This window comes from Sebastes fasciatus, chromosome 20 (assembly GCF_043250625.1).
Source record: "Sebastes fasciatus isolate fSebFas1 chromosome 20, fSebFas1.pri, whole genome shotgun sequence".
Taxonomy (NCBI): Eukaryota; Metazoa; Chordata; class Actinopteri; order Perciformes; family Sebastidae; genus Sebastes; species Sebastes fasciatus.
The window spans coordinates 16,902,377-16,927,814 of record NC_133814.1 but is presented as its reverse complement, the minus strand read 5'-3'; the positions used below and the strand labels follow the sequence as shown (position 1 = coordinate 16,927,814).

Here is a 25,438-nt window from a genome sequence, read left to right as displayed (position 1 = left end):
TATGTGCAGTGGGATTCAGAGGACTTAAGAGACTCCTGGTATTACCCCTCTCTTATTCACTCTACTTATTCAAACTCTGGGTCGACTATTTAATTATTCAACATTAAAAGAAATCATGTCCCCAGAATCCTTTGAAATCCAAAAATGATTAAAGCTGAAATGTCTATTATCTGAAACGCTCTCTGGCTACCTGTAAGAGTGCAATCCTAAAATATATAATAAATATACATATATATAAAATGCAACATACAAGCAATAATAATTGTTATATCTTGTATATACAGTATATGCATATTGTTATATGTATTTTAGGCAGGTGTTTTGGAGCATATTTGTCACCATTATAGTGTTTTGTTTATATACAAGTAGCATGAAATAGGTAGGATAAGACAAAAAGCAAACATATATATGAATATAAGATGTAAATAATGTGTTGATATTTATTTTTGAAGCTCCCAGAAACATATAGAGCACAATAATTCAAATAGAAGGCAACACAATGAGATATGAAAATATGAAAGTAGCATGTATTAGTACTTGTGTTTTGCATTTATTTAGGGCTGGACCCAAATATTCGACTATTCGCTCATTCTGTATATATTTGATTTTTAATTTTGGGATTCATATTTTTTTTGTTTTGTTTTGTTTTTTAACCCCTCTGGATTACAAACATTCATAAAACATGCCAAACCTTTTGGAAAATGTATTTTTATTCCATAACAAATAATACAAACAACTGTAGAATAACAGAATCCTTAAACTTGATTAGGATCATCATATACATACATCCTTAAAAATTAACGCATTTAATTAAACCGAAAGATGAGAAAGAAGAGTCCTTCCCGAGTCATGTCATGGAGACATGACCGAAGCTTCGAACATTCGCCGTCGACTGCTACCAAAGCTCCCGAGCCCAAAATGCAGTATTCGGGACGGCCCTACATTTACTATTATAGCTTCAATTTGCCACAGAGACGGAATCATAATTAAATCTGCCACCGATTATTGCCGACTCCAAATCTAAAGGTGAACAATTCAAAGGTCAATTCAATTCGCTGAGGTCAGAATCAGTGTATGGATTCACCATCAAGGCCGATGACAACAGAGAAGCTCACAGACTTCCTCTGAGACATGGAGGTGTATGGATGAGACACTGGTGATGCCTCTCTGACTTTCCTCTGAGACATGGAGGTGTATGGATGAGGTAATCCCCAGTTGTACCAAACCACAGCTGCACTAAAGCAGAGGTGAGCACGCCAAACCCACAACAAAACAAATAACACCGACATCGACAGAAACAGCCGTGCTCCGCGCTCCATCATTGAGAGCAGCAGTGGCAACGCAGCCTATCATCATCTTATTAAAGGGTCCTGTAGATTAGAATCACCGGGGCGGCATCAGAGGCAGGTGTCCCCACGGCAGGCACGATAACACGCTGCCAGCCCCCGGTAAACTCTCAGGTGCCTGCTGAGGCAATCCGGGGAGAGGCCAGCTTGGAGCTCCTCTGCTTTGGTCTGGCCTGTGTGGGCTCAGGTTTGGAGGGCCCCGAGCGGCGGGGTGCCTCTTCTTCCACCGGCTGACACACTGGATGAGAACCAGAGATGGCGATCCCTTTCCCCCCTTCCTCCTCTGCTCCCTGACGCTGCTGGCTGGGCTGCAGCCAGCTAACACAGACCTCATCCAGATAAAGCACATCAGTGATCACTGAGTGCTTTCATGGTGTTGCCTGGTCTAGGTGCGTTGGTAGGCACATTCACAACACTGTAGCACTGCAACTGTGCACATAATTCCTCCTCACTGCTGTTTGACAACACTGCAGAGAGCAGATGCAGAGGAATTACTGTCATAACATTTGTTTTTACAGCGTGATGACATGAAACAATATTTTTTTAATCAGCATTTCCTACGTCTTGTTTTGATCTTATAGTGATTTTTTTTTTTTTTTTTGTTGCTCAGCAGCAGCCAGCCGTGTTGCAACACAGTGTAAGTGTCACCTGGATGTATGTATCAGCTCTATTTCTCGCTGTTACATTTGAAATTCATTGTTGATTCTGTGATTGCTCCATCAAATATCGGCTATAATAGAAACTGCATTTCCTGAGCTGATGAGATAAGGTTTAATGAATCACCGGTGCTGAGCTCATCACCGACGCACACAAACAGAAACACACACACACACACACACACACACACACACACACACACACACACACACACACACACACACACACATGCACAATCCCCTTGTTCAGCTGGAGCAGGCAGCAGGTTTTTTCCCCCTCCTATTGCTTTTATATATATTGTTATTATATGCAATAGCAGTTTGTGTTGTATGTTATTTTATGTTCATCTCTAAATATTTTAAATTTTTGCATTTTTTTCTTTGTTGTTCCATTTTCTTTGATTTTTATTTATTTATTTTTCAATGAATAGGAACACATTAACTCATTTTTTTCTGTTGTTCCATTTTTTAAATTTATTTTTAATTAATAGGAACAAATTAAATATTTTTTTGTCCTATTTTTTTTAATTTGTATTTATTTATTTAAATGTTTTATTTATTTATTTCAATAGGAACATATTAAATATTTTCTTTCCTTGTTGACACATTTTTATATGTTTATTTATTTATTTTTAATTCATAGGAACACATTAAATAATTTTTCTGTTGTCCTATTTCTATTTGTTTATTTTTATTTTTATTTATTCATTTTTAATTAATAGGAACATATTAAATATTTTCTTTCTTTGTTGTTCCATTTTTATATCTGTATTTATTTATTTTTTAATTAATAGGAACACGTATTAAAAAAATTCTTCATAGAATAACTGGTGTGCATGTCAAATGAACAAAAAGTAGGACACAAAAACAAAATATGGTTTTGTAGACATATAGGGATCATTTCATAATTTATTTATTTTTTTAAATAACTGCAATCACCGACAGCATGCATTATCTTCTATAGGTCTTTTTTTTATATGTCTATAAGAGTAAGAGTTATTTGTGTCCAGTGTTGCTGCTGAGGGAGAAAATAAAAACAGTCTGTGCTTGCCAGAGAGGAATCCAGGTTATAGTCCCAGAGGACATCACACCTGTCAAGAAAAAGGCAGCAACACCAACCCCATACTAAAAAAAAAATAGATCTGAGGAAATATTATCTAATGTAATGAATAAAAAATAGATCTGACAAAAGCAGATTAAAAATAGGAATTTGATAGGCCTCTTATTTTATAAGCAAAAAAAACCAAAAGTGAGAATTTGGCCCCAGTGTGACAGGAATGGAGTCAAACTGCCTGAGGAAGTACCCCTCTTTTTTTATTTTCTCCCTCCTCCACCACCACCAGGAGACCGCCCATATGTGCGTTTAATCCACATTTACAAGCATCTTCCTCCTATTTTACCATCACTGTCCTGCTCCCCAAAACTGCCTTTTTCTCTCCTCACATGCTTTTTCACTGCAGTCCTCTCTCTCTCTCTTTCTCTCTCTCTCTCTCTCTCTCTCTCTCTCTCTCTCTCTCCCTCCTCTCTCTCTCCCTTTTTTTCCTCCTATTTATGAAAACGTCACTTCAAGTCCCTCCCTGTTTGAATCTCATTAGTTTCTTGTGTGTTTCTCTCCCTGTCAATAATCCTGAATCCAGACTCTCTCTATTTCCATCCCTCTCTATCTGTCAATCAGCGCCGCCTTTGAACTGAAAACCACTCCGACCAACTTCAACTCACTCAATCCGAGCGGCTCGGCTCCTTCTCCGGCTTCCCTTTCTCCCTGCCAAGATTTTACCCCCTTCTTTCTTTTTTTAAGTTTTGTACCAAACCAAACACAGCCAGAGCTGTTGTGTTTTTGTGGAAAACGCCAATACAAGACCCCCCCTCTCCAAAAAAAACTTTAAACTCGGACTTTCTTTTCTTTTCGCCGAGATCATAGAGGGGTGTTTTTAAAAAACTTCGCGTTTTTTTTTTGCTCCACACATTTTTTGCACCGCGGAGAGAGAGGAAAAATGCCGCAGCTCAACGGCGGTGGAGGGGACGATCTGGGTGCAAACGATGAGATGATTTCCTTCAAAGACGAAGGGGAGCAGGAAGAGAAAATCTCGGAGAACTCCTCGGCAGAAAGGGATTTAGCCGATGTCAAATCTTCTCTTGTAAACGAGTCGGAAACGAATCAAAACAGCTCGTCGGATTCAGAGGTAAGTTTTTCTTGCGGCATCAAAAAACGCGCTGCTCTGCTGAGTTGTTCTGAGCGGCCTCTACACATTTGTCACCCCTCTCATGTGTTTTAGACTTTTAAAAAAGAAAGTTATCGTGTTAACTTTAACGCAATCCCTGTGTTTTCATTGCATTTCAAGGCGGAAAGACGGCCTCCGCCTAGATCTGAAACTTTCAGAGACAAAACAAGAGAAAGTTTAGAGGAGGGTGAGTTACATTGTTGCAATATTCTTCCGCCTGGCGTTCTATTTTTTGTGACATTGTATCAGACGGAGGTTAACTCCTCCTGCTTTAAATGTGACACGCTTATTATTATTATTATTATTATTAAAAACAAACTTTTCTTCTTGTTTCCTACCCCACCTACCCTTCGCCATGTTAGCTGCGAAAAGGCAAGATGGAGGGCTGTTCAAGAGCCCACCGTACCCGGGCTATCCATTTATAATGATCCCAGATCTCACAAGCCCCTACCTTCCCAATGGATCACTTTCTCCAACAGCACGCACAGTAAGTTTCATTTATTTACCACTTGTATGTGCACACACACTCTCCTGTCTCTCACACACACGGGTTGAGACAGCCGGACACGGTGTGTGTTGTTGTCACCCAGAAAAAGTGCGTAAAAACTGTAGTTTTGCAGCTCCTGAAGTGTACAGTACATGTTTTGTCGTGCAGCTAGCATGCTAACAGTGCTAACTAAAGCTATGAAAATCGGATATTATTATGGTAGCTCATGTGCACTTGACATTTCCACTTCCCTCTCAAATTTAACTTTTTTTTTTTAAATTAAATGCATGATAAATAATTATTATTATTATAACAATTATTATTATTATTGTGCAAGGCTACAAGTGCATTTTTTTTTTTTTAACCCACTGAATAATGCACTTGGCTTGTGTTTGCACAGCCTCATCAAACATGCCCTTTTTTCTATCCACAAGCTGAGCACATGAGCATTCACTGCAAAGCAATGCAAAAAGCACACAAATAAAAAATCAATATGCAAATGAGTAAAAGTGATTTGCATGTGTCAAAAGCTATAAAGACATTATGTTAAAGGTGCATGCATTAATTTTTTTTTTTTAATTTAAAACATTAAATTATTTCTTATTGATATTTATTTATAATTTTTTTTAAAAGTGTGATTTATTGAATGGGATAACACTATGCATGTGCTTCTAATGAGGAATCCCCCCCCTAAAAAAAAAAAAAAAAGCATGTGCTATGTAAACCCATATTTATAAATAAATTCATGTTATTTAGACACAATCAGCCGCGCTATAATTATGCACACTTACTCATTTGCTCAGCACCTTGCCAGTCCCACTGGGCAACGGCGATCCTTAAGCGGCATAATTTTCCTCAACCATGGGTGTTTTTTAGCCCCCCTATTTTAAACGGTTGCAATTACAAGTCTGCGCTTTAGGACCTGTCATCTCATTTTACAAGGTTAAGGCAAAGACCAGGCATTAGGAAATATGACCTCCTCCACCACCTCACCACCACCACCACCACCAACACCACCACCTCAGCTTTAGCTAACTGCTATTTTTTTTGTTGCACACCTTGAAAATAAATGCACATCTGACACATATAATGCCTCCTTTTGTGTTTGACACAATTTGAGTTCAACACGAATCGCCCAGGGTTTCACATGAAATAATTTTTTTGCTGCTTACACACACTACTCCTGTGTGTGTGTGTTTTTATAGTTTAAAAAAGATTTTATCATTCCCGGCATATGCACATATGAGAACATTTTGCCATTCTTTCCCCTCTTAGTCAGCCTTGTTAACGCTACTGCCGGCTGGTATGTGGAATTAGTCACTCATTATTCTCATCAGCGCTCTGACACAAACACACAACAACACACACATGATTTCAACTGAGAGCACTTCCTTGTTTCGGTGGCAGAGGTTTTGTAGTTTTTCTTCTTTTGTGGCCGGTGCTCGTCCGTGGAGCGCTCGCTTCATTGTGCTTATGCAGCAGTTGGAAAAGCAGTAAATTGTGCAGCGTGGTTGGAGGATGCTGCGGCGAGACGGCGGTGACCTTTTGCCCTCTTAATTCCACCCCTGAAATACTATTCTCAGAAAAAGAAGCACCCTTTTTTATTATTTAAATTTTGATTTGTTACCTGTTGTTTGGTTTCCTCTCTGCGTCACTTTCAAGATCAGAACAAATTTATTGAGCAGATGCTTTATTGGCACATTTATCAAAGCTGAATCCACACCTGAACAGCGACTGTGGGTGATGAACATGGTTTTGGGCTGGCGGTGATCTTCCTACTGTACCGCCTCGGCCCCCACTGTCTGCGGCGCCCTGTGTGTCCAGCCATTAGAGCTTTGAAGTCAGCGGCCGCTGTAATATAAATGTATTAGACTTAAAGCTGGCATAAATAATTCACCTGGACATTGATTAGCTGTCTTGCTCCCTAACGTGTCATGTGAGGCGCTGCTGAATATGACTGCTAATATTATTGGAATGAGACTTTCTCTGTCTTGTCATGAAAGGCTTTTGATTCTAGCTGCTTTTCCTCTTCTTATTCTTCTTCTGGTCCTCTTCGGTTTGGGCGATGCTGTGATATTATTTTTAGGATGTGGATTTCTGGGCCTTTAAATATCTGTTTTTATATTTATTTTAAATTATTTAATTGAGATTTTTCAGGTATTTCTCAGAGGGAAAAAAAATCTGATAAATTTAGATTTATTTTTCAGTCAGCTGGCAGTAATCCTGATCTATGTGGACATTTTACCTGTGATTTTTCTCTTTGCTTGATTTGAGTGGGAGAAAAATAAATTCCTGCATGTGTCGGTTACCATAATTTGTCTGACCTCTGGGAGCCATAATCAGTGAGAATTTGTTTTTCCTACCAGCTAAGTCCAAAAAGGCTCACAATTTAGTATCATTTAGCAATTTGACATGACGTTGTGCCCGGGCTTTAAAAGCTTGTCTCCTCCTCTCCGTCTCCCTCCTCCCCAAACCTCACACAAAGGCCTGCTGGATCACTGGGTGCAGGTTGAATCGGAGAAGTGGCCTGCCCAGTTCACCCCACGGTTTTCTATCTCCTTTCACTTTCCCCCCTGTTCCCTTTTTGCTCTCTCTATCTCTCTTCCTCTACCTTTTGTTTCCTGCCGATGCTAACACACAGGGCTTGTGAAAAAAGGCGGCGGGTTAACTGCGGTGCTGTGGGCTAACATCACACCTCAACAGGTCTGGAGACGCAGAGGCTCAGGGAGTGAGAGAGCAGGATCTGGGCGGCCAGCTCTCCTGCATCGGGGGCTGCAGGGCCGTAAATCCACTGGCTTTATTTACTGCCTCTCGGACTTATGAATGTTAAGATATTTGACGCCACCCCTGGCCCCATAATTCTCAGAGCCTGGAGACTTTTGGCGGAGGTTTTGAGTTTCGACGTATAATTACGAGTAGTTTAAAAAAGAACAAGAAAGTGGGGGTGGTGGGGGTGAAAACGCAACACCAAGCATCCACCGCTGTGTTTTAGAGTGAAAAAAGACGCTCCCAGAACCCGTGGCGATTCCACTACAAGGCTTTGTGTGGTTGAAACAATAGCTTTTCTCCCCTTTTTCCCTCTTTGTCTCATTTGTGTTGTCGTGCCAGGATGTTGCCGCAGATTCACCTTCTTGGGGGAAAAATAATCTCCCTTTATCATTTTTTTTTTTATTTTCGGAAGACATAATGGAGGATTTTCTGGTCAGATTATTGTAATGAACATGCAGACGTGAATGCAACACCACCTCCTTTGTGCTCACGTGCACACATTCGCTGTGGCCTTATCTGTTATAATTGACACAGACAGACAGTATCTTTCCTAAAACGTGGCAGCGGCATAAGCATAACAATGGTATATCATATGGATTATGTGTGTTCGGCTGCTGTAAATGGATTTTTTTTGGCTGTGACAAGAGGAAAGATAGTTTAATGCGGATTTAAGGGATAGGGCCCACACCTTATCAAATTGGCTTTACATGTTAATGGGGCCTAATTGGTGTCCGCGGGGGGTTTCGCGGCGCACCGCGGCCGCATTTTGTGCCTCTAGCCGCAAAATGCACTCTGAGTTTAGTTGGAAGGTTGCGCTCCTTTTGTCTTGCAAATCACTTTTGTTTACAAAGTATGGCGGAAGCAGCTCCCGCTCTCTCTCTCCCTCCCACTACTCCTTTTTGTGCTCCATCTCTTCCTCTCTCTCTCTCTCTCTCTCTGCTGGTTCTCTCATCCTATGCGAGGAGAGGGGAAAGAAAAGGTCCTTATTTTTCTTCGACTCAATAAACAGTCATAAAAAGCACAATCTGCTTTGGATTTGAGGAGTTAAGTTAGAGAAAGAGGAAGGAGGTGGGAGTGGGGGGGGGGGGCTGGGAGGCAAAGTTTGGCACCATTAAATTAAAATTGGGGCCTGCTAGACATTAGCGGTGCACAGCACATTCTCGGAGCTTAATTAGTCCGAACTGTAATTGTTCATGGTCTGCCAATAGGAGTAATGCTCGGGAAAAGTGGAGTTGCACTAAATCGGCCCAGGGTTTTTAAAACAATAAATCACTTGCATATTTGTGCCGTGATTCAGATGGAGGCTCGACCTCTCCCATCTCGACATGTGGTAAATTGTAAAGTCAATGAATCGCAGATGTAGGGGTGGAGGGGAGGTGGTGGTGGTGGTGCTGGTGGTGGTGGGGGATTCAGAGAGAGAGGGAGTACAGTAAGGTTTTGTTAGTGCCTGGTGAATGAATGGAAAAGATTTGTGCAGTAAATATTTACCGAGGAGATGCATATATATATTTTTTCTCTCTCTCAGCGAGCGGGGCTTAATTGTCTAATGCTGATGATGTTGGCAGGCTGAGCCGAGCGAGAGCTTACGTCGATCTGTCACTCTGCTTGAAACACCACAGAGGCAAAAAAAAAAATAAAAATGTGTGAGTGTGTTTCTAATCAGATTTTTAACTAGTGCAAAGGGGAGTCGTGGTTCCCTGGTGGCTGGGCTTGGGTGTAGCTGACGTTCAGCTGCAGTCAAGTCTGGTTCGGGGCTGAACCTTTTTCTAATTAAATCATTGACTTCATTGTTTTTAATGCAATAACCAGCTAATCTGATGCCTAATTTTGACTTCAATGTAACAGATTATGCCTGGTACTCATTAAGTCATAGCACAGCCTGGGTATTTCTTTTTCTTTTTTTTTGGTAAAACAAATTATTCCCAGAATGGATAAATCTATTACCACCTCCTGTATCCTTCCTTGTTTCTGTCAGTGAGCCACCACACTCTGCTTTTCTGTGCCTGGAAGAAAAAAAAGGCATTAGTTTAGCAGCTGTGCACTGGTGCCCCCCCCCCTCCAGCCCCCAGTGTAACCCCCCTCCTCTCCCAGCCGCATACACCCCCCTCGCTCCCTCTTTCTCCCATGCATTTCTATAGAGCTCAACACAAAGATAGTACTGTACATCTGGAATGCAACTTTTGTCATCTGTTAAATATAGGCTTGCTGTGCTCCTGGCCCACAGGGCTTGGGGCTCCCTGAAACATGGAAATTAAATTATTGTGTGTGTGCGTGTGCATGTGGCCACTGGTTAAATTTGTACCCATATACAGAGCATGTTGCTTTATTTTTATTTACTGTGTTTTTCCCTTTGGTGGACGGCACATTTTGCAGTCCCTACTAGAATTGTTGGCAAGTTCACTTTTAATTTCAAAAGCAGTGCGGAGATGTGCACAGACAGAACCAGACATTATTTTTTTTCTTTGAGCATTTTCTCTTTCTGTTTCTCTTTTTAAAGGAAAAGTCTGCATTTTGGAATACTTAAACATGAATAGGGCTGCAACGAACGATGATTTTCTTTGTCGGTTAATCTGTTGTTTATGTTTTGATTAGTTGTTTGGTCTATAAATTAGGGATGCACCGATCCAACTTTTTCAGCCCCGATAGCGATATCTGGGCTTTGGGTATCGGCCGATACCGAGAACCGATCCGATACCAGTGTTTGAATAATAAACTGTATGCCTCACTGTGTGGAAGTGACTGGGATTATTCTGTTATGTGTAAGTCAACATCAGGCTTGACTTAAACATTCCTAACTTTGTAAAACAAAATGTAACAAATCAATACATAGATACACATTTACTGAATTGATATTTATTATTAAAATAATAAATCGTAAACCAACCATTTGGCAAAAAAATCTTAAATTATCAGGAATTGCTATTCAAGTGGAAACCTTGTTAATGCAGCAACAAATTGGTCAAAACTTAAACAGTTAAAGCAATTCAAATTCCAGTCTATAATGTAGGTAGTATCCAAACATAGAATTGAATTGAATAGATCGGTTCCATTGTCACCGATACCAGATCCAGCTATATGAGTCAGTATCGCCGATGTCCAATCTACTATCGGTGTAGGTGCATCCCGACTATAAATTGTCAAAAAATGTCGATCAAGATGACGTCCTCAAATGTCTTGTTTCGTCCACAACTCAAAGATGTTCAGTTTACTGTCATAGAGGAGGAAAGAAACCAGAAAATATTCACATTTAAGACGCTGGAATCAGAGAATTTTCAATTTTGTCTTAAAAAAAATACTCAAACCGATTGACCAAATACCAAAATAGTTGCCGAATAATAATTGCGATTAATCGCTGCAGCTCTAAACATGAATATACACCAGACTTCCTGTCAGTACCTTCAAATTACATTGCCCTTATTGAATTTAAAATTCAAACTCAGTGTATAGCTGATCCATTCATCCCTGTTAAGTGGCCTCTAGTACAAGTACACGTGTTGACAGTGTTGTTTATGGAGCTTCCTCTCGTTTCCAGCCAATAGAGTGAACTTCCATGGAGCTGTTTCAAATAAATAAAGGCTTATTGAAAATGGCGATAAGATAGATTATAGATGATGAGATTTTATTGGCATTGGTGTTACTGCGCTGCATCCAGCTGAAAAAGATAAGCTTAAAATGACTATTGATCGCTTCTTTTAGATATGAAGGTTATGGTTGGGATTAGCTAGTTTCAAGAGATGATTACCTGCTGTAGAATTGGTATTTTTCACAAAGTGTCATAATTACAAAATCGTTGGAAATGTCATTTTCTTGCGAGGCAGTTTGAGTGTTTTGTTGTCCTGTAGAGCCTGTAAATGTGCATTTAACCCAAGAAATCCCCAGAATGTTATATGAAGAAATGTTTGAGCTCGGGTATCACTCCAGAACTACTTCTGGTATGTGCATTTCTTTTCTTTTTTTTCTTTCTACTTCGTCTTTTCCTCGCCTTGAATGTGCATATTTCTGTAAGTTCATTCATAATGGGACCAGAGTGCTCCAGTAGCCAAATGAGTTCACCAGTAGCGGAGTGGGAGGGAAAGCACGGGGCAAGGGGAGGAGGAAGAGGGGGGGACAGAGAAAAGCGGGAAATGTGTGTTTGGTGGAAGGGGGCGACGGCGGCGGCGGGGGGGCTGGGGGTCGGACGCACAAAAGCCGTCTGAATAGAGCGCATAATTGCTGTTAATGCCAGGGCAATGAGAGCAGCGACAGTTCCTGGTTAAATGTCCAAACAATAGTGCCCCTAGGCTTCACATTTATCTTCCTGTTGAAGAAAAAAAACAGCGGAGAGGAACACGGATTGGAGCAGTTTCAGTTTGCAGCCACGCTTGACGGGCAGGCATGTGTTCATGTGTGTGGTTTCTGCCTCTGAATCCCCCCCCCCTCTTACCCGCTCCTCCACGTTGCTTCCCACACTCGTCGTCATCAAAAAATTTGCCTTAAAAGCTCTGGGTGAGAGGGCCACTGTGACGCTGGAGGAATTCTGGCAGTGCCGGGCCTTTCTGTTTGGATTGTGGAGTGTGTTTGGGAAGGGTCAAAGTGCACTGGCGCTGACATGCTTTTCGTTGAGAAAGGAGCTTCCCCTCTCACCCCTTTTTTTTTTTACAATGACTGATAGGGAGTGCTTGAGTCTCCACTGGAGTTTTTTTTTTTCTCCAGCTTGTGTGTGTGTGTGTGTGTGCACGCAGGTAGGAGGTGCCACACTGCCATCACAGCTCTTAATGATCATGTCGGGCTAGATAATGACTAGCCGTGCCAGTGTGCAGTGAACACCTGTGGTACACCAGCCTTTTATGGATGTGGTAGAATGCTCTGGAACGCACCACAGAAGAAGAATCTCATTCATGCTAGTGTCTTTTTTTTTTTTAAATACTTTTTTTCCCCCTTTTTCTTGCACATGAGTAATCAGACAGTAGTAGTAGAAAATACTGGAATAATTCAACATAAAATGCAAACAAGTATGTTACCTCAGTTTATTTATCTTGTGGTAGTTAGAGCTCCTATATTCTGCAATATTTAAATTCTAATTACGTATTAAACATAAATAATATCAAACTCTGTGTGTAGCTACGTGCCGAATAATACGCAGATGTTGTTTTCCATCAGTCTTGTTTTTGTATCTCCAGTCTTAATACAGTCAAGGGAATTTCTGCATGCTGATAATCTCTTCAAAATGGCTCAGATGGGAAGGAGGCACTCTGTGTGTGTGCGCTAAACACATAATGGAGGAGTTTAAGGTGATAAAATTCCAGTCCGTGTATTTTTGATCTACTAATTAAACTTTTAATTGTAGCAGGATAAGCTCCGAGGAGCGCGTGTGTGCGATTATGTGCGCGTGTGTTCGGGAAGCGTCCGCTAATGAGGTGATCGTCTGCTTGTTTGTCGTTAAAAAAAAAAAAAAAAGGTGGTGGATTCATAACCGCCCGCGAAAGGTGAGGGAGGTTTTTAAAGAGTGCAAGCAGAAATAAATTAATCTGCTAATCTTGCGGATTATGGTAGGATTTGGAAGGGGAAAAAAATGTTGGCGAGATTACTTTAAAATGCACAAGGCTAATATAATGTAACCCCTTTACACTGGCGTGCCGTGTGGACCGGCGTTGGATTCTTCTAGTTGATGAACCAATTCCAGTGGAAAACAGATTAAGATTAAATTCCCATGTTAGCTCTTTAACCAGCTGTTGGAAACCTATTTACACACAATCATAATATGCCTCTTGTAAAGAGACAGCTGTCAACTTGTGTACTGAGCTAGCTAACATGTCATGTGAACAGCTTGTCAACAACCACACATGGCCCACGCTGTACACGCGAGCGTTGGATTGCCAGCAGGTATTGTGTGTGTTTATTGGCTCCAAAAAGCTGCAATATGATTGGTAGCACACATTTAAATAGATTACAGAGTTATTGTATACAGTTGGTAAACAATACTTTATACTTTAAATAGGGCAGTCAATCAATTAAAATATCGAATCGCAAATTAATCGCACATTTTTTATTTGTTCAAAATAAAAAAGGGAGATTTGTCAAGTATTTAATACACTTATCAACATGGGAGTGGACAAATGTGATTGCTTTATGCAAACGTATGTATATATTTATTATTGGAAATCAATTAACGACACAAAACAATGACAAATATTGTCCAGAAACCCTCACAAGTACTGCATTTAACATAAAAAAATATGCTCAAATCATAACATGGCAAACTCAAGCCCAACAGGCAACAACAGCTGTCAGTGTGTCAGTGTGCTGACTTGACTATACCTCGGCCGAAACTAGTATGACATGGTTGATACCAAAGGATTGATTAGGTTTTATAGTTTCATGTGATACCAGTATCTTCACTCTAGCTTTAAAACTGAGCCCGCTACATCCTAAAAATCGCAAAATGATTGCGTTAACTTTGACAGCCTTAATTTTAAATTCATTACATTTTAGTTTGACTTTCAAATAATATTTGTTTTTCTCAAAAAATAGATATTTGCATTTTTAACTCTACTTGTGATATGCATAGCACTGAAACTCGAAATGCATGGACATTGTTTTAGCATGTTTTCATCTTAAAAAAAGATGACACCCCCCTACAGTCCTCATATTCATTCCCCTCCAGTGAGAGGCCGCTGTGTCGGCCGCGGCTCGGGGTCAATTCCAAAAGTGAACAAATTGACTCACGGCACTGAGTGAATTGTCAATTGGCTCCCTCCCTCCAGGGGTCAGAGTGAATGGAGTGTCTTGTTTGGACAACTTGTCCCGAGGTGAGATGAGTGGCCTTCGCCGTTCAGCCAGAAGGGACGAGCTGATGGACGGACAGACGGACAGACAGAGGAACCAAATGAACTATGATAAGCAAGAGGGAACGTGCACACTTGTTGTGGTGGAAAAACAATGCAGTCCAGTCACCCTGAAATGACTGTTTGATTGACATAATGACCTGCAGTGCACCGTCGTTGTTGGCAGTCCACTGCTGAGGCATTGACACAGGGAGGAAGTAGTTATTGTAGTCTTCCTATAATAAAACCTGAGTGACGGTTGATTTAGTACACCTCTGTGCTAAATGTAGATTTAGTGCTGCACATGTTCCCGAACTCGAGTTTACATACTTTGGCCCCTGGGATGATTATTCTGCAGTACATCCTGGTTTCTCTAATAATGGGTCTTGACCCAAAATGGGACACAAGTCTTATTCCAGCAGGTTTCCCCCGTGGCAGCAGTCCCTTGCTCCAAACTGTTGGAGCGAGAGATTGAATTTCATATTTGGTTTGGAAGCTATTTAAGTGAAGCAATCCCTGTCGAAGTCCAAAATTAACACCACAAATTCCAAAGTTTGTCTTTCGTGGATAAACCAGTAAGGAGGTACTGGCCTGTAACTTGTCTTGGTCGTATCTAAACAGCCTTTAATCCTTGTGTTAAATATGGGTGTAAGAAAATGTTACTGCTAAATAAACTGCTTGTAGTATCGCAATATATCACAATTTATCGTATCGCTACCACTGTATCATGACATGTATCGTATCGCCAGATAGTGTTGAACACTTTTTAATATAATAGTATCTTTGAAAATGTCGAGGTGATTTGTATGATGAACATTTTTTTTGCATTTATTCTCAAGTTATTTTACTTTGCATGTAAGCCAGAGGTTAATTGTAGATATAAATCGTGAATCTGAAACTTGTTCAGTCATAATGAAAGTTGAGATTAGAGCCTGGCATCGCCGGGCGGGGTTGGCCTTTGTGTCATGTGATGCACGTCACAGTGCCCTTTAGAACCGGGAGGCTCTTTATCACCTCTTTACTGCCTCCCTTATCTTTATTGCCCGCCACACTTTACATATTTGAAATATTAATAAAGATAAATGTCCAGCTTCGTCATTACAGGACGGATCCTTCGGCGACGTGATGATTTTAGTTTCAATAGCTAATCTCTCTTCCGTGGGAGGTCAGCGTTTGTAAGTAGCCAGCGCTTCTAGTAGTCCGGTTTTGCATGTCTATAAAAGCCCTTTGTGTGTCGGGGATGACCCTTGCCGTTGTGCGGCCTGTGTCTGCCTCTGCTCAGGCAGGCGGGCAGGCCTGCAGTGAGGATGCAGCAGCTGGCCGGGGCCCAGGCACAGGAATGCTGTGTGTGCTGTTTAAACAGTGGCTCGTCTCAGCGCAGGCCTGGAGGAGCTGAGGGAAGGAAGTTGCTGCGTGTTTACATAGCTGAATTGTCCTTTGGGCCCCCCCAGTGTCTAATGCACTTCTGTTCAAACATTCACAAGTGCGGAGATGACCCCCACTGATGCTGGTGTTCACAGCTCGGCCTCTGTGAACAACCAAGAAGACTCACGGCCGCTACTTTCCTCCCTACTGTGAGTGTTTGCTGCATTAACCTGGAGGCTTGGGTGATAGATAAAAAAAAAAAAAAAAAAAAAAGTATTACAAGGCTCAATTCATCACAGTGAGATACACAGACAGATGAAGAGATAGAAGGCACCTCATCGCTCTAACCAACCTGTCCAACAAGGAGCCAGGACATTGACATACGGCGGAGTCGCCGAGCTAATTGTTGTTTGAATTACCTGTTATGATCCGATGACAAATCTCTCGCACTCTTTTCCACCGGAGCGGAAAATGCATCCGGGGGATTGGCGTGATCTTTCGCGAGTGTGTAAACCCCGGCTTCAACAAGATGGATAAATGCAATTATTGGGCAGACCTGGGGAGGAGGAAATCCATTTAAAGCCCGTAAAGCTAAGCAGGGGCCGTGGTTAATTCATTTGGCCAATTTACGGGTGATGTACGAGTGTCAGGGCACATTAGCCAGGCAAGGGGGAGAGTGTGTGTTTGCCTAGTGGGTTGGGTGGATGTGGGTACATGTGTAAGATGCTCTTTGGTTTGCAGAGCAGTCTCCTTGAGACCTGGTTCCCTACTTCCCTCCACTCCCCCCTCCCTCCTCTTTGCCGTCTCAGCGGACAAAACAAATGGAGCCTGGACATGGGAATGACAAAAAGATGCACTGAGTGAGAGGGAAGAGGGATTGCTTAGCAAATGAGGTGGGGAAACGTGGCTGTGGTCGGCTGGGCGGCAGAGTGAGTACCACAATGCTTTGCCATACCCCCCTCCCCACATCCTGCGAGTTAAATAACAGTTTTTTCTATATGCAGCAGTTGTGGCGGCGCCGGGACCAGTCGTGGTGATTAAATGCCCCAAAAGAGCAGACCTGTGACCTTCTAGTGTCAATCTATCACGTAGTGTCTTAACAAACATTTTTAATTTCTATGTAATTAGAAGTGAGTGAAAGACTGAACTGAAGCTGAATTAAAAACAACTATTGCCGTAGGGTTTTTGTTAATGTTGGTGGTGTTACAAAGTCTGACTGACCCAGATTGACTTTCATACTCTCTGTGAACTCTGTGAGTTTCAAATTGAGTTATAATTAGAGTGTGGATTGTGATGTTTACTGTGGGTATAAGCAAAGCCCTCTGCAGCACGGTGACCCGCTCACCTGAGAAGTCTTCACACCTGTAATGCTTTTTATTATTAATGCTTCAAGTTATTTCCGTCGCTTGTACAGATTTGTGTTTATCACTTCTTGCAACACATTCGATGGCTCCACTCTGTTTAGTCTGTTACGCAGCCATTGTCTCGCCGGGGCAAAAACCACTCGACGGTTACACAAGCTGAGCGGTATGCAAAAACAGTGGTTAGAGCATAGCCGGGCGGGTGAGAGGCGTTGAGGGAAGCTTTGGTTTACAGCCTCCAAGCCACAGCCTGAATCAGGGGCAGGGTTCGCTATCAGACAGAGAAATACGAGAGGCTAAGACCTCTCTCACTATGATGCCGATGCCTTTTAAAGTGGCTGAGATCACACTTAAGTGCCTCCTTGGTTCTCTAGATTTGGTTCGCCGGTACGTGTTTGCAGAGGAGGCAGTGTGTGTTAGCATTTGTCACCTGACTGCCAGGCAGCCGGCTGCAGGAAACCAGAGTCGGTGTGAATGCCGAGGCTTGTCAGAGACAGGTGCCAGCGCTGCCGTACAACAGCTGGGGAAAGACTGCGAGGGCACTCAGTCGAGTGTTGGCCGTTGGGAGACGGCATCAGCTAGAATTCCCTGCTGGTGGGGGATCAAATGGGCACTGCAGTCCTGTGGCTTAAAGCCGAAACATGCTGTATGCTGCCTGTGCATGCACCTTCTGCAGCCGCTCCGTATACCGCACATACTTTGCTCTCGCGCTTCTATAGGGAGAGATGGTATTGTGCTCTGAAATAAACTTTGACATGTGAGGATCGTTGTTTTGCTTTAAGCGCCGTCGCTTATGTTTCAAGTGCTGTCTAAATAAGCAAGCTGTTTTAATCTTAATGTAACAGCTGAACGCATTCTGTTCTCAAGCTTCAAGTGTTTAAAGAATTTACAGGTAAGAATGAAACAACGTGCAAAACTTTTGAAGGCCAGACGATCTGTTGTTTTTGCTATGCAGTTGCATTTTGACGGAGCTGGAGTTGCACGGCACACCGAGAATCAAAACGCCATAAAGGCGTGCAATAGCCAGTTCATTGCAGACGTGAGACCTGTCATGTGCTTGTGAGCTCCAACAAGTGATCCTTCAGTGTCAGATAGGGATGTGGCTGTGAGGAAACTTTCCCACCGGTTAATAAACTTGTGACAACACCGGACATTTTACAAGAAAATTTGATGCTCAATATCTGTAGAAGCGCTTACTTTGATCTTTATCGTTGGATGGCAGTCCTCTGGTCGAGCTTTCGCGGGTTTCCACCCGGCGCTGCGCAGACTGGCGGAGACTGGTCCGTCCTCTGAACGGCGATTGCCTCATTAATGTTATAGTTCCCTTATAGCATTGAGTTTAAATCTGAAGTATTGCCAAATACGCGCCTTTCCTTCTCACTTAAACACCAAATCCTCCGCCATCGTCTTGTCTGTCAACTCTCTCTCGTCCTTTGTGTGTGAAATCTTACTCCGTACAGAGCAGATACTTTCACTTTCAGTTTCTAGTGTCCGTTGTCCAACTGGGTATTGATAATGCGGCGCTGATACGCAAAAAGGAACTAAATGGGTTTTATTTCTATAAAAAAAGTGAAATGAGGTAGGGGCGGTGGGCTAGTGATAGAAATATTCCATGATGTAACATCTGTTGCCTAATTCTGATTAAGAAAAGCAATAAAACTAATTGCTTTCCAAACTATTTTATTCTGTGTGATTATCAGATTCAGTCCTGCCCGGTTCCAGTTTCATTATGTATAAATGCCCCTTCAACTCCTCTATAATGTTTTAATGTCTCTGACTTCCCTGTGAACGTTGTGGTATTGAACAGCGGTGCAGAGCAATATCACAACTGGAAAGTGGAACAGGAAACCTCCCCCGTCCTCTTAGGATAGCGGGGCTGTGGATGTGCCTGGGAGCCATTACTGTAAGCCCTCCGAGCCTCCGAGGGGAAGTTCCGTGGACCCTTTTCTTCTCGTTTTCTACACTCGCCTTTGGGAGTCGTGCAATCTGAAAATCCTGTGCTGTAAATATGCAGATCTAGCCGTCATCTTCTCCTGATCCGCCCGCTCGTTTCTTCCCAGATACTTGCCCACCCTCATGGGAGAACAACTGCTGGCTGCCGTCTATAGGCCAGCGCAATTCCTCACCCCGACTCAGAAAAAGAAAAAACGCATGGAAGTTTTCTATATGCTCCCACAGATCATTTTACATCAGTAGACGTGCCTCTCAACACAACTGTTCCCAGTTAGTGGCGAGCTGCCAGTCTTATTACGGTCACCAGTAGGACAAATGTTTTTCACTACCGCTGTGTGTAGTTTCATATGACGTGGCTTGGTTGTAAAGTTATTCAAGCCTTAATGTTCTTCCTCTAATGCTGTAGTAAATTTAGAAGTAAACATCGGCCTCAGCTGTACAGTAAGTAGACAAGAGTTGTTTTACATGACATACATTTGGCTGCTCCTGGCATGATGCATAAAGTTGTGGTTTAATATGACACCAATTGATGCAAGAGGTAATTATTATGGATTAATGTGCCAAGTTACCTCAACAATCCACCAGATTGGACTGTTACCAGGCCTTTAAATGGGCATTGTCAGTCACTAAAAGCACCACAGATGTGGGTCATTAGCGGCCTACTTGTAAAAGTGAAAGCAAAACTTAAAAGCAACACGTTCTAACATGTAAAACTGAATGAAAGGTTATGTTTGGAACACAAATAAAAAGGCTTCTTTAGGTTTAGGCCATAAAAACACTTAAGTTTGTGTAATAAAACTACGACTTATTTAGGTTTAGGCAAAAGAACTACAATTTCTTAAGGTTTAGGCAACAACACAACATTGTGTTTTGCCTGAAAATACGTATGTTTGCAAAATGAAAGTGAAACTTAACGCTTGTGAACACAAAGACAACTACACGTTGTTGGTTTCACGCGGGATGCGAATGGTGGTCTCCTGGGTTTTGTATCCCATCCATCACCCCTGACCTCGTATATGGAGTTTTACGCTGTCAATATACAGCGTCTGACTTCCTCTTCTGCTCCTGTCATAATTACTACAGTCCCTAGAGGTCCCTGTTATGTTCTTTTATACCTTTTTTTCAGTGATCTACCATGTGAATAGATGATAAAACCTACCAGTGGGTGTAGTAGGCCCCTTTTGACCTACATCTATGCTGCTTATAGCGACCGATAACGCCTATTTAATGGCCTGACAACAGCCTAATGGGCTGAACAATCTGCTGGAGGATTTATGGTCATCTTTTTTTGTTATGCTTGAACCACGCTTTGGTGATTGGGCCTCACACATTCAGTAATGGTCTAACTGAAAACATTTAATGCCTGACATTAATGAGGCCAGTCAGCGCAGTTAATTTGCTGTTATTTAGCTGTGTGGTTGTGTTAAATCATAAACGGGCTGAAAAAGAGGCCTCACTAGTAACAGTTAGTGATGAATAAATAGCTAAACTCGGGCCTGAACTTGAGGAGAATCTTGTTTCTTGGCCGGACAGCGCGACTGTTGGAGCTCCCTGGCCAGAGATTGAGATGCTGTGGTCTGAGACGCTGGGAAAGTCGACCTCTAATTGTTCACAGAAGCCATTGGCAGGAGGAGCTGAGAAATGATGAGCGAGCGAGGCATCGACTGGGGGCGGATGCTGCGATGAGACCGCTCACACTTTGCCGTTCGGGTTTTTTTTCCGAGCCCACTGGGATGCTCCCCAACGACAAACTGGTTGTCCTAAAGAGAAAGAACTCTTTTTCCCTGGCTCACTTTTAAGAGACGGACACTTTCTTCACGTTTTAAATTGGCCTTGTCATGCGGTTTCCTCAACTGGGCTGCCGGGAGCCGACTGTTTCCACATAGGCCAATGTTCTGTACCAGTTTTGGTTTCGAGAAAAATAAGGGTCTGTTTTTTCTGGCACTGATCACTGTGGTATTAAACTTCCAATTTTTTTTTTTCCCAAAAGCTAACACAGCCATTGCGCTTGTATTCTTCACGCCTTTTTGATCTCTGTCACAGTTGCTTGGCAAGTGGCACATCTGCTTCTCTGTCCTAACACCGTCCGCGACCCCGTAACCCCCACCCCCTCCCCTCCCACTTGTCGCACAAATCCAGTTTTGTGGTATTTTCCTGTTGCGCCACGATTTAGCAAATAACATCAGTAATGATTCAATTGGGCATAAAGTAATTGAGAGGCGGCCTGCTTGCCATCTGTCTGGTGAGATTACTACTTTCTGTGTAATTAAACGTGTGACCTCGCGGCCGCGGAGGGAGGTGCCAGTGGGCAGCCACTGCCAACGAGTCTTATTTTGAAGTCGGGGGGGAGGCTGGCGAGGAGGGGAACGGGGGGGAGCTGTTGTGTGGTTTTAACAGTTTAGCCCGGCTGCTAAAGATAGCACAGACTGATGTGAGTCGAGCTTAAGTGGCAGTCTCCTTTACATGGATGTGTGCGAGCCCGTGTCAAAACCCAAGTCACCAAGCCTCAGTCAATTTGGCGATGTGCGAGGCGCCCCGCTGAAGTCGGAGTGATCCCTGTGTGCACACAGTGTAACCAGGAGAGGGTCCAAAAGTGTGTGTGTGTGCGCGCTGGTGGGGTCACGACGGGCTGAATAGAGGCTGCTGTTTTAACTCTGATTTTATGTGTGGTTTTGTTTTGACTCCTGAGGTTTGGTTTCTCTTGGACAGTGTCCAGAGACTACAGGGCCTGCTTCTCCTCAGCTCTCCTGCGAGGCCGACGTGACGGGCCCTGCGAAGCACCGTGATTGGATTTCAGTCCTGATCTGGTTGTTTTGCGTTGTAAACAGGACATTAAAGACAGGCGAGATGGCGCGCTAATGAGTCTTTGTGTCATAGGGAGGGTGTTTGTGTGGTTTTCAGGCTCTATCCTGTGCATCCTCCTCTGCGGTGTCACACACCCAGTTAAGAAGAGGAAGTAAAAAAAACCTGCTGATGACATACAGTTCAAACACAGAAAACGACATCAGTATGGTTTTCTCAGTGTGGGCTGGATGGTCTTGCAATACTTCCGCCCAGAGCTTGGAAAAAAAATCTCTCTTGTTTCCCCCCTAAACAAAAATAACCATTTTAATTACTATGGTTGTGCTATGGTGCAGCCACAGCGCGGCTGGCAGGACCCGGCTGAGGTGGCACCGGCCACTGGGGATGGGGACGAGGTCTGGGCCGGCCTCCAGGGAAATTACAGGGTGGTGTGGAGGAGGAGGTGGAGGAGGAGGAGGAGGGGAGCTGAAGCCTGCCTCCACTCCCTGCTGTCAGCCCGGAGAGCTCCTGTTTGCAGCTAGCTGGCTCCTCTTCTGTTTCATCTTCGCCCTCTGGAGATAATTGGAGATGTACTCCGTGTAAACATGTTTTTTTGTTTCAAAGTTAAGTTTCATTGTTTCAGTCAGAGTGTATCTGCCCAGCATGCAGAAAAAAAAAATCTTTTTTAAATAACAATTTTCATTTTTCCATTGTTTCTTACATTCTTCTGTTCTCTCTCTAACCTCTTCTTCAGCCGTCTCTTTTTCCACCTCCCTCTCTCTCTCTCTCCACATCCCTCCCCTTCTCTCCTCCTCTCAGTATGTGCTCTGATTACCTCTCCAAACTGGCAATAAGTTGATTGCTTTACAGAGATGATGTAAGCCTCTGCCCTAGGGTACATCAGGTTGGATTTCTCCCGCTTTATCTTGTAAAGCCTAAATTAACAGCTGGTTTGGTTGGAGTTCTCCTGGATCTGACTAAAGGATTAGGGTTGGTTCTCATGCGAGTCAATCCGGTTTGATTTATTGCAGGTCTATCAAAAAAGATCAATGGGAGTCCTTTTGAAAGTAAATCCTTAATCGCTCTTTGCACTTACGTGTCATCATTGTGAATTTCTTTCCCCCTCCCGTCTATCTCTTGCTCTCTCCTTTCTCCATTTCTCACTCCCTAATTCTTATTCTCTCCTTACACCACTGTTTTTTTTTTCTTTCTCCTTCCACACCCAACCCAATCCGTGGTAGCGATATGCCTCTGTCGATGGTATCATGGTGAATCACCGGATAGATTTTTCCTCTGTTCTCATTAGGTATCCATCGGGGCAAGGCAGCCCTAAGCACGGTTTTAGCATCCTCTGGTTGTGATCACAACCGAAATGAGACCCCGCTGCTGCCGCTCTTGTTTCACCCAAACTTCACCTAAATCATGCCCCCGTCTTCTCCCCACATTCGGCCTGTCACTCACCTCCGGCTCGAGGTAACAAGGACGATTAAGAATTCATATGTTTTGTGACTATCCAGTCAGTATTAGTGAACACAACCTCCTCCCATTGGTTCCTTAAAAACACTTTTTTGGGAGATTGAGTTGTTAAAGATGTGTTGAACTCTCAAATATGTTCGGTATCAACCTCAAAAATCCTGTATCGCTTCCTGCGTTGACCACTTCGTGCTTGCATCTCCATTCCCTCCAGGCATAGATGCATGCTAACACATGTGCTAAACCGATTCTAATAACCTAATCCCAACTTTCAGTCATCTCAAATATTGGAATACCGAACGCTGATTTTCTTGCACATTCAAGAGCACATGCTTCCCTGTCGACAAAATGATATAACACTCAGACGACACCCTGCTGCATATTTTCTTCCAGACATTCGTAAAGTGACCTGGCAGCTGTTGAGAAGTGGGGAAGAGGAGGGGGGGTTAAGATCTCAGTAAGGTTTATATTCTTCCTCCTACTCCAGCTCTTTCTCCTGTCATTCTGTCTCTTATTCCTCCATCAACAAGGCTCATTATGTTATCTTCAGCATCCATCACACTAGAGGTGGGGGAAAAGATCGATACAGCATAGTATCGCGATGTTTTGCATGGCAGTATCGTATTGACGGACGTCGAGTATCGATCTTTTATTATATAAACTAAGTAACCTCTCAACAATCCAGCGCTATTCATTCTTAAAGCTAGAGTGACAATATTGGTTTCATATGAATCTAGACAACCTAAGGAATCGATTAGTACCAACCATGTCATTAGAGCTTGTCGGGAAGAATGGCAACAAAACTACTTAGTTAGGTTAAGTAAAAAAGTCGGTCTTCTGGGGGAAAGTCTGGTGTTTGTTTAAAATGTGTTTGCAGTTTAGTTGTATGGGAGCTAGGGGTGGGGGGAAAAGATCGATACAGCATAGTATCGCGATATTTTGCGTGGCATTATTGTATCGATCCACGAACGCCAAGTATCGATCTGTTATTATACAAACTATTAACCTCTTGACAATCCAATGCTATTCAGTCTTAAAGCTAGGGTGACGCTGCCGGTATCATATGAAACTAGACAACTTAAGGAATCGATCGGTACTAACCATGTCATGTTAACTTGTCGGGAAGAACTCTAAATAATGCTCCAAAGTTATGCAAAATTTTGGCGAGGAAAAACTGGTATGACCATTTTGAAAGGTTTCCCTTGACCTCTGACCTCAAGATATGTGAATGAAAACTCCGAGATGAACGGAGGGAAAACTGTTGAGAACTTATTAGATAAAACAGATGTTGACAAACTGCCTAATTTGCAGTTGAAAAAAGGTAATAAATCACAATATATCTTATCTTATACTCAGCATTTTGAAATCGCAATAAGATCGTATCACGACTTGTGATATCAAGTATTGTGATAATATTGTATCGTTGGACCTCTGGTGATTCCAACCCCTACTTCATACCTCCACTCTTTCCTCCATCTCTCAAGCCCTTTTACTTCCAAGGAATCTGTAACTTGAAGAATACAACCAGTAGCACAGACTGAAGGACTAGATGTTTCTCCACCCAACATCCATATTTCTCTGGAGGATTTTACCATGTCTCTGAATACTCTGGAGGGAATTTTTCCTCCGTTGTGATAACGTGCATGGGGGCGTAGGGAGGTGAAAAGGGCTCAGGGTGTTAATAGATGTCAAATTCAGGTGTGTCCTCCTGGCATGCACGGTGAGCTGGATGGCTGGCAGACCTGGGCTTGGAGGTGTGGGAGGGGCTGTTGAGGGGTGGAGGTTGGATATATGTGTGAGGGGTGTGGAGGAGGGGGTGGTGGTGGTGGGGGAGATCGACGGGATACGTGGGAAGGAAGGGCTTGCTGTCAGCCAGCTGGACCTCTTAATCCTACAGCCTTGGGGAAAGGGTGTGTGTGTCTGTGTGTGTGTGGATTGTGTTTGTCTCGTAGAGATCTGTCAAGTTTAGCACACCTCTGCTCCCCTCTTTGGCCCAGCTGAGCCCACAGTGTGTGTTGTTGTTGTGTGTGTTTGCGCTCCAGCGAGAGACAACCAGGATGCACGGCGTGTTTGCTGTAGTCGCTTCGCTTTTAACGGCACACTGTATATTTATGTCGAGACGACACAGCCTCTCTCGCCCCCTTGATGTCGGAGAGGCGCTGGGGGTTGGTGCGAGGTGGATGTGGGGGAGAGAGGCTGTCCCGCGTTGCTTGTTGAGGGTG

General features: G+C 43.0%; 1 protein-coding gene across 26 annotated transcripts in view; it reads left to right on the top strand.

Moving 5' to 3' along the window:
- The first annotated feature begins 3,533 nt into the window (after window positions 1-3,533).
- Window positions 3,534-25,438, top strand: part of tcf7l2 (transcription factor 7 like 2) — a 97,974-nt gene continuing 76,069 nt past the window's right edge. For 5 of the 26 annotated variants that reach the window (XM_074621055.1, XM_074621047.1, XM_074621040.1 and 2 more), the window contains exons 1-3: window positions 3,537-4,185; window positions 4,345-4,411; window positions 4,587-4,711. In XM_074621055.1, the coding sequence (XP_074477156.1) occupies window positions 3,997-4,185; window positions 4,345-4,411; window positions 4,587-4,711 (381 nt within the window). In that variant the 5' untranslated portion in view covers window positions 3,537-3,996. Of the gene's footprint in view, window positions 4,186-4,344; window positions 4,412-4,586; window positions 4,712-25,438 lie in introns of all 26 variants that reach the window. The other 21 variants (XM_074621056.1, XM_074621066.1, XM_074621044.1 and 18 more) reach the window with 12 other exon arrangements.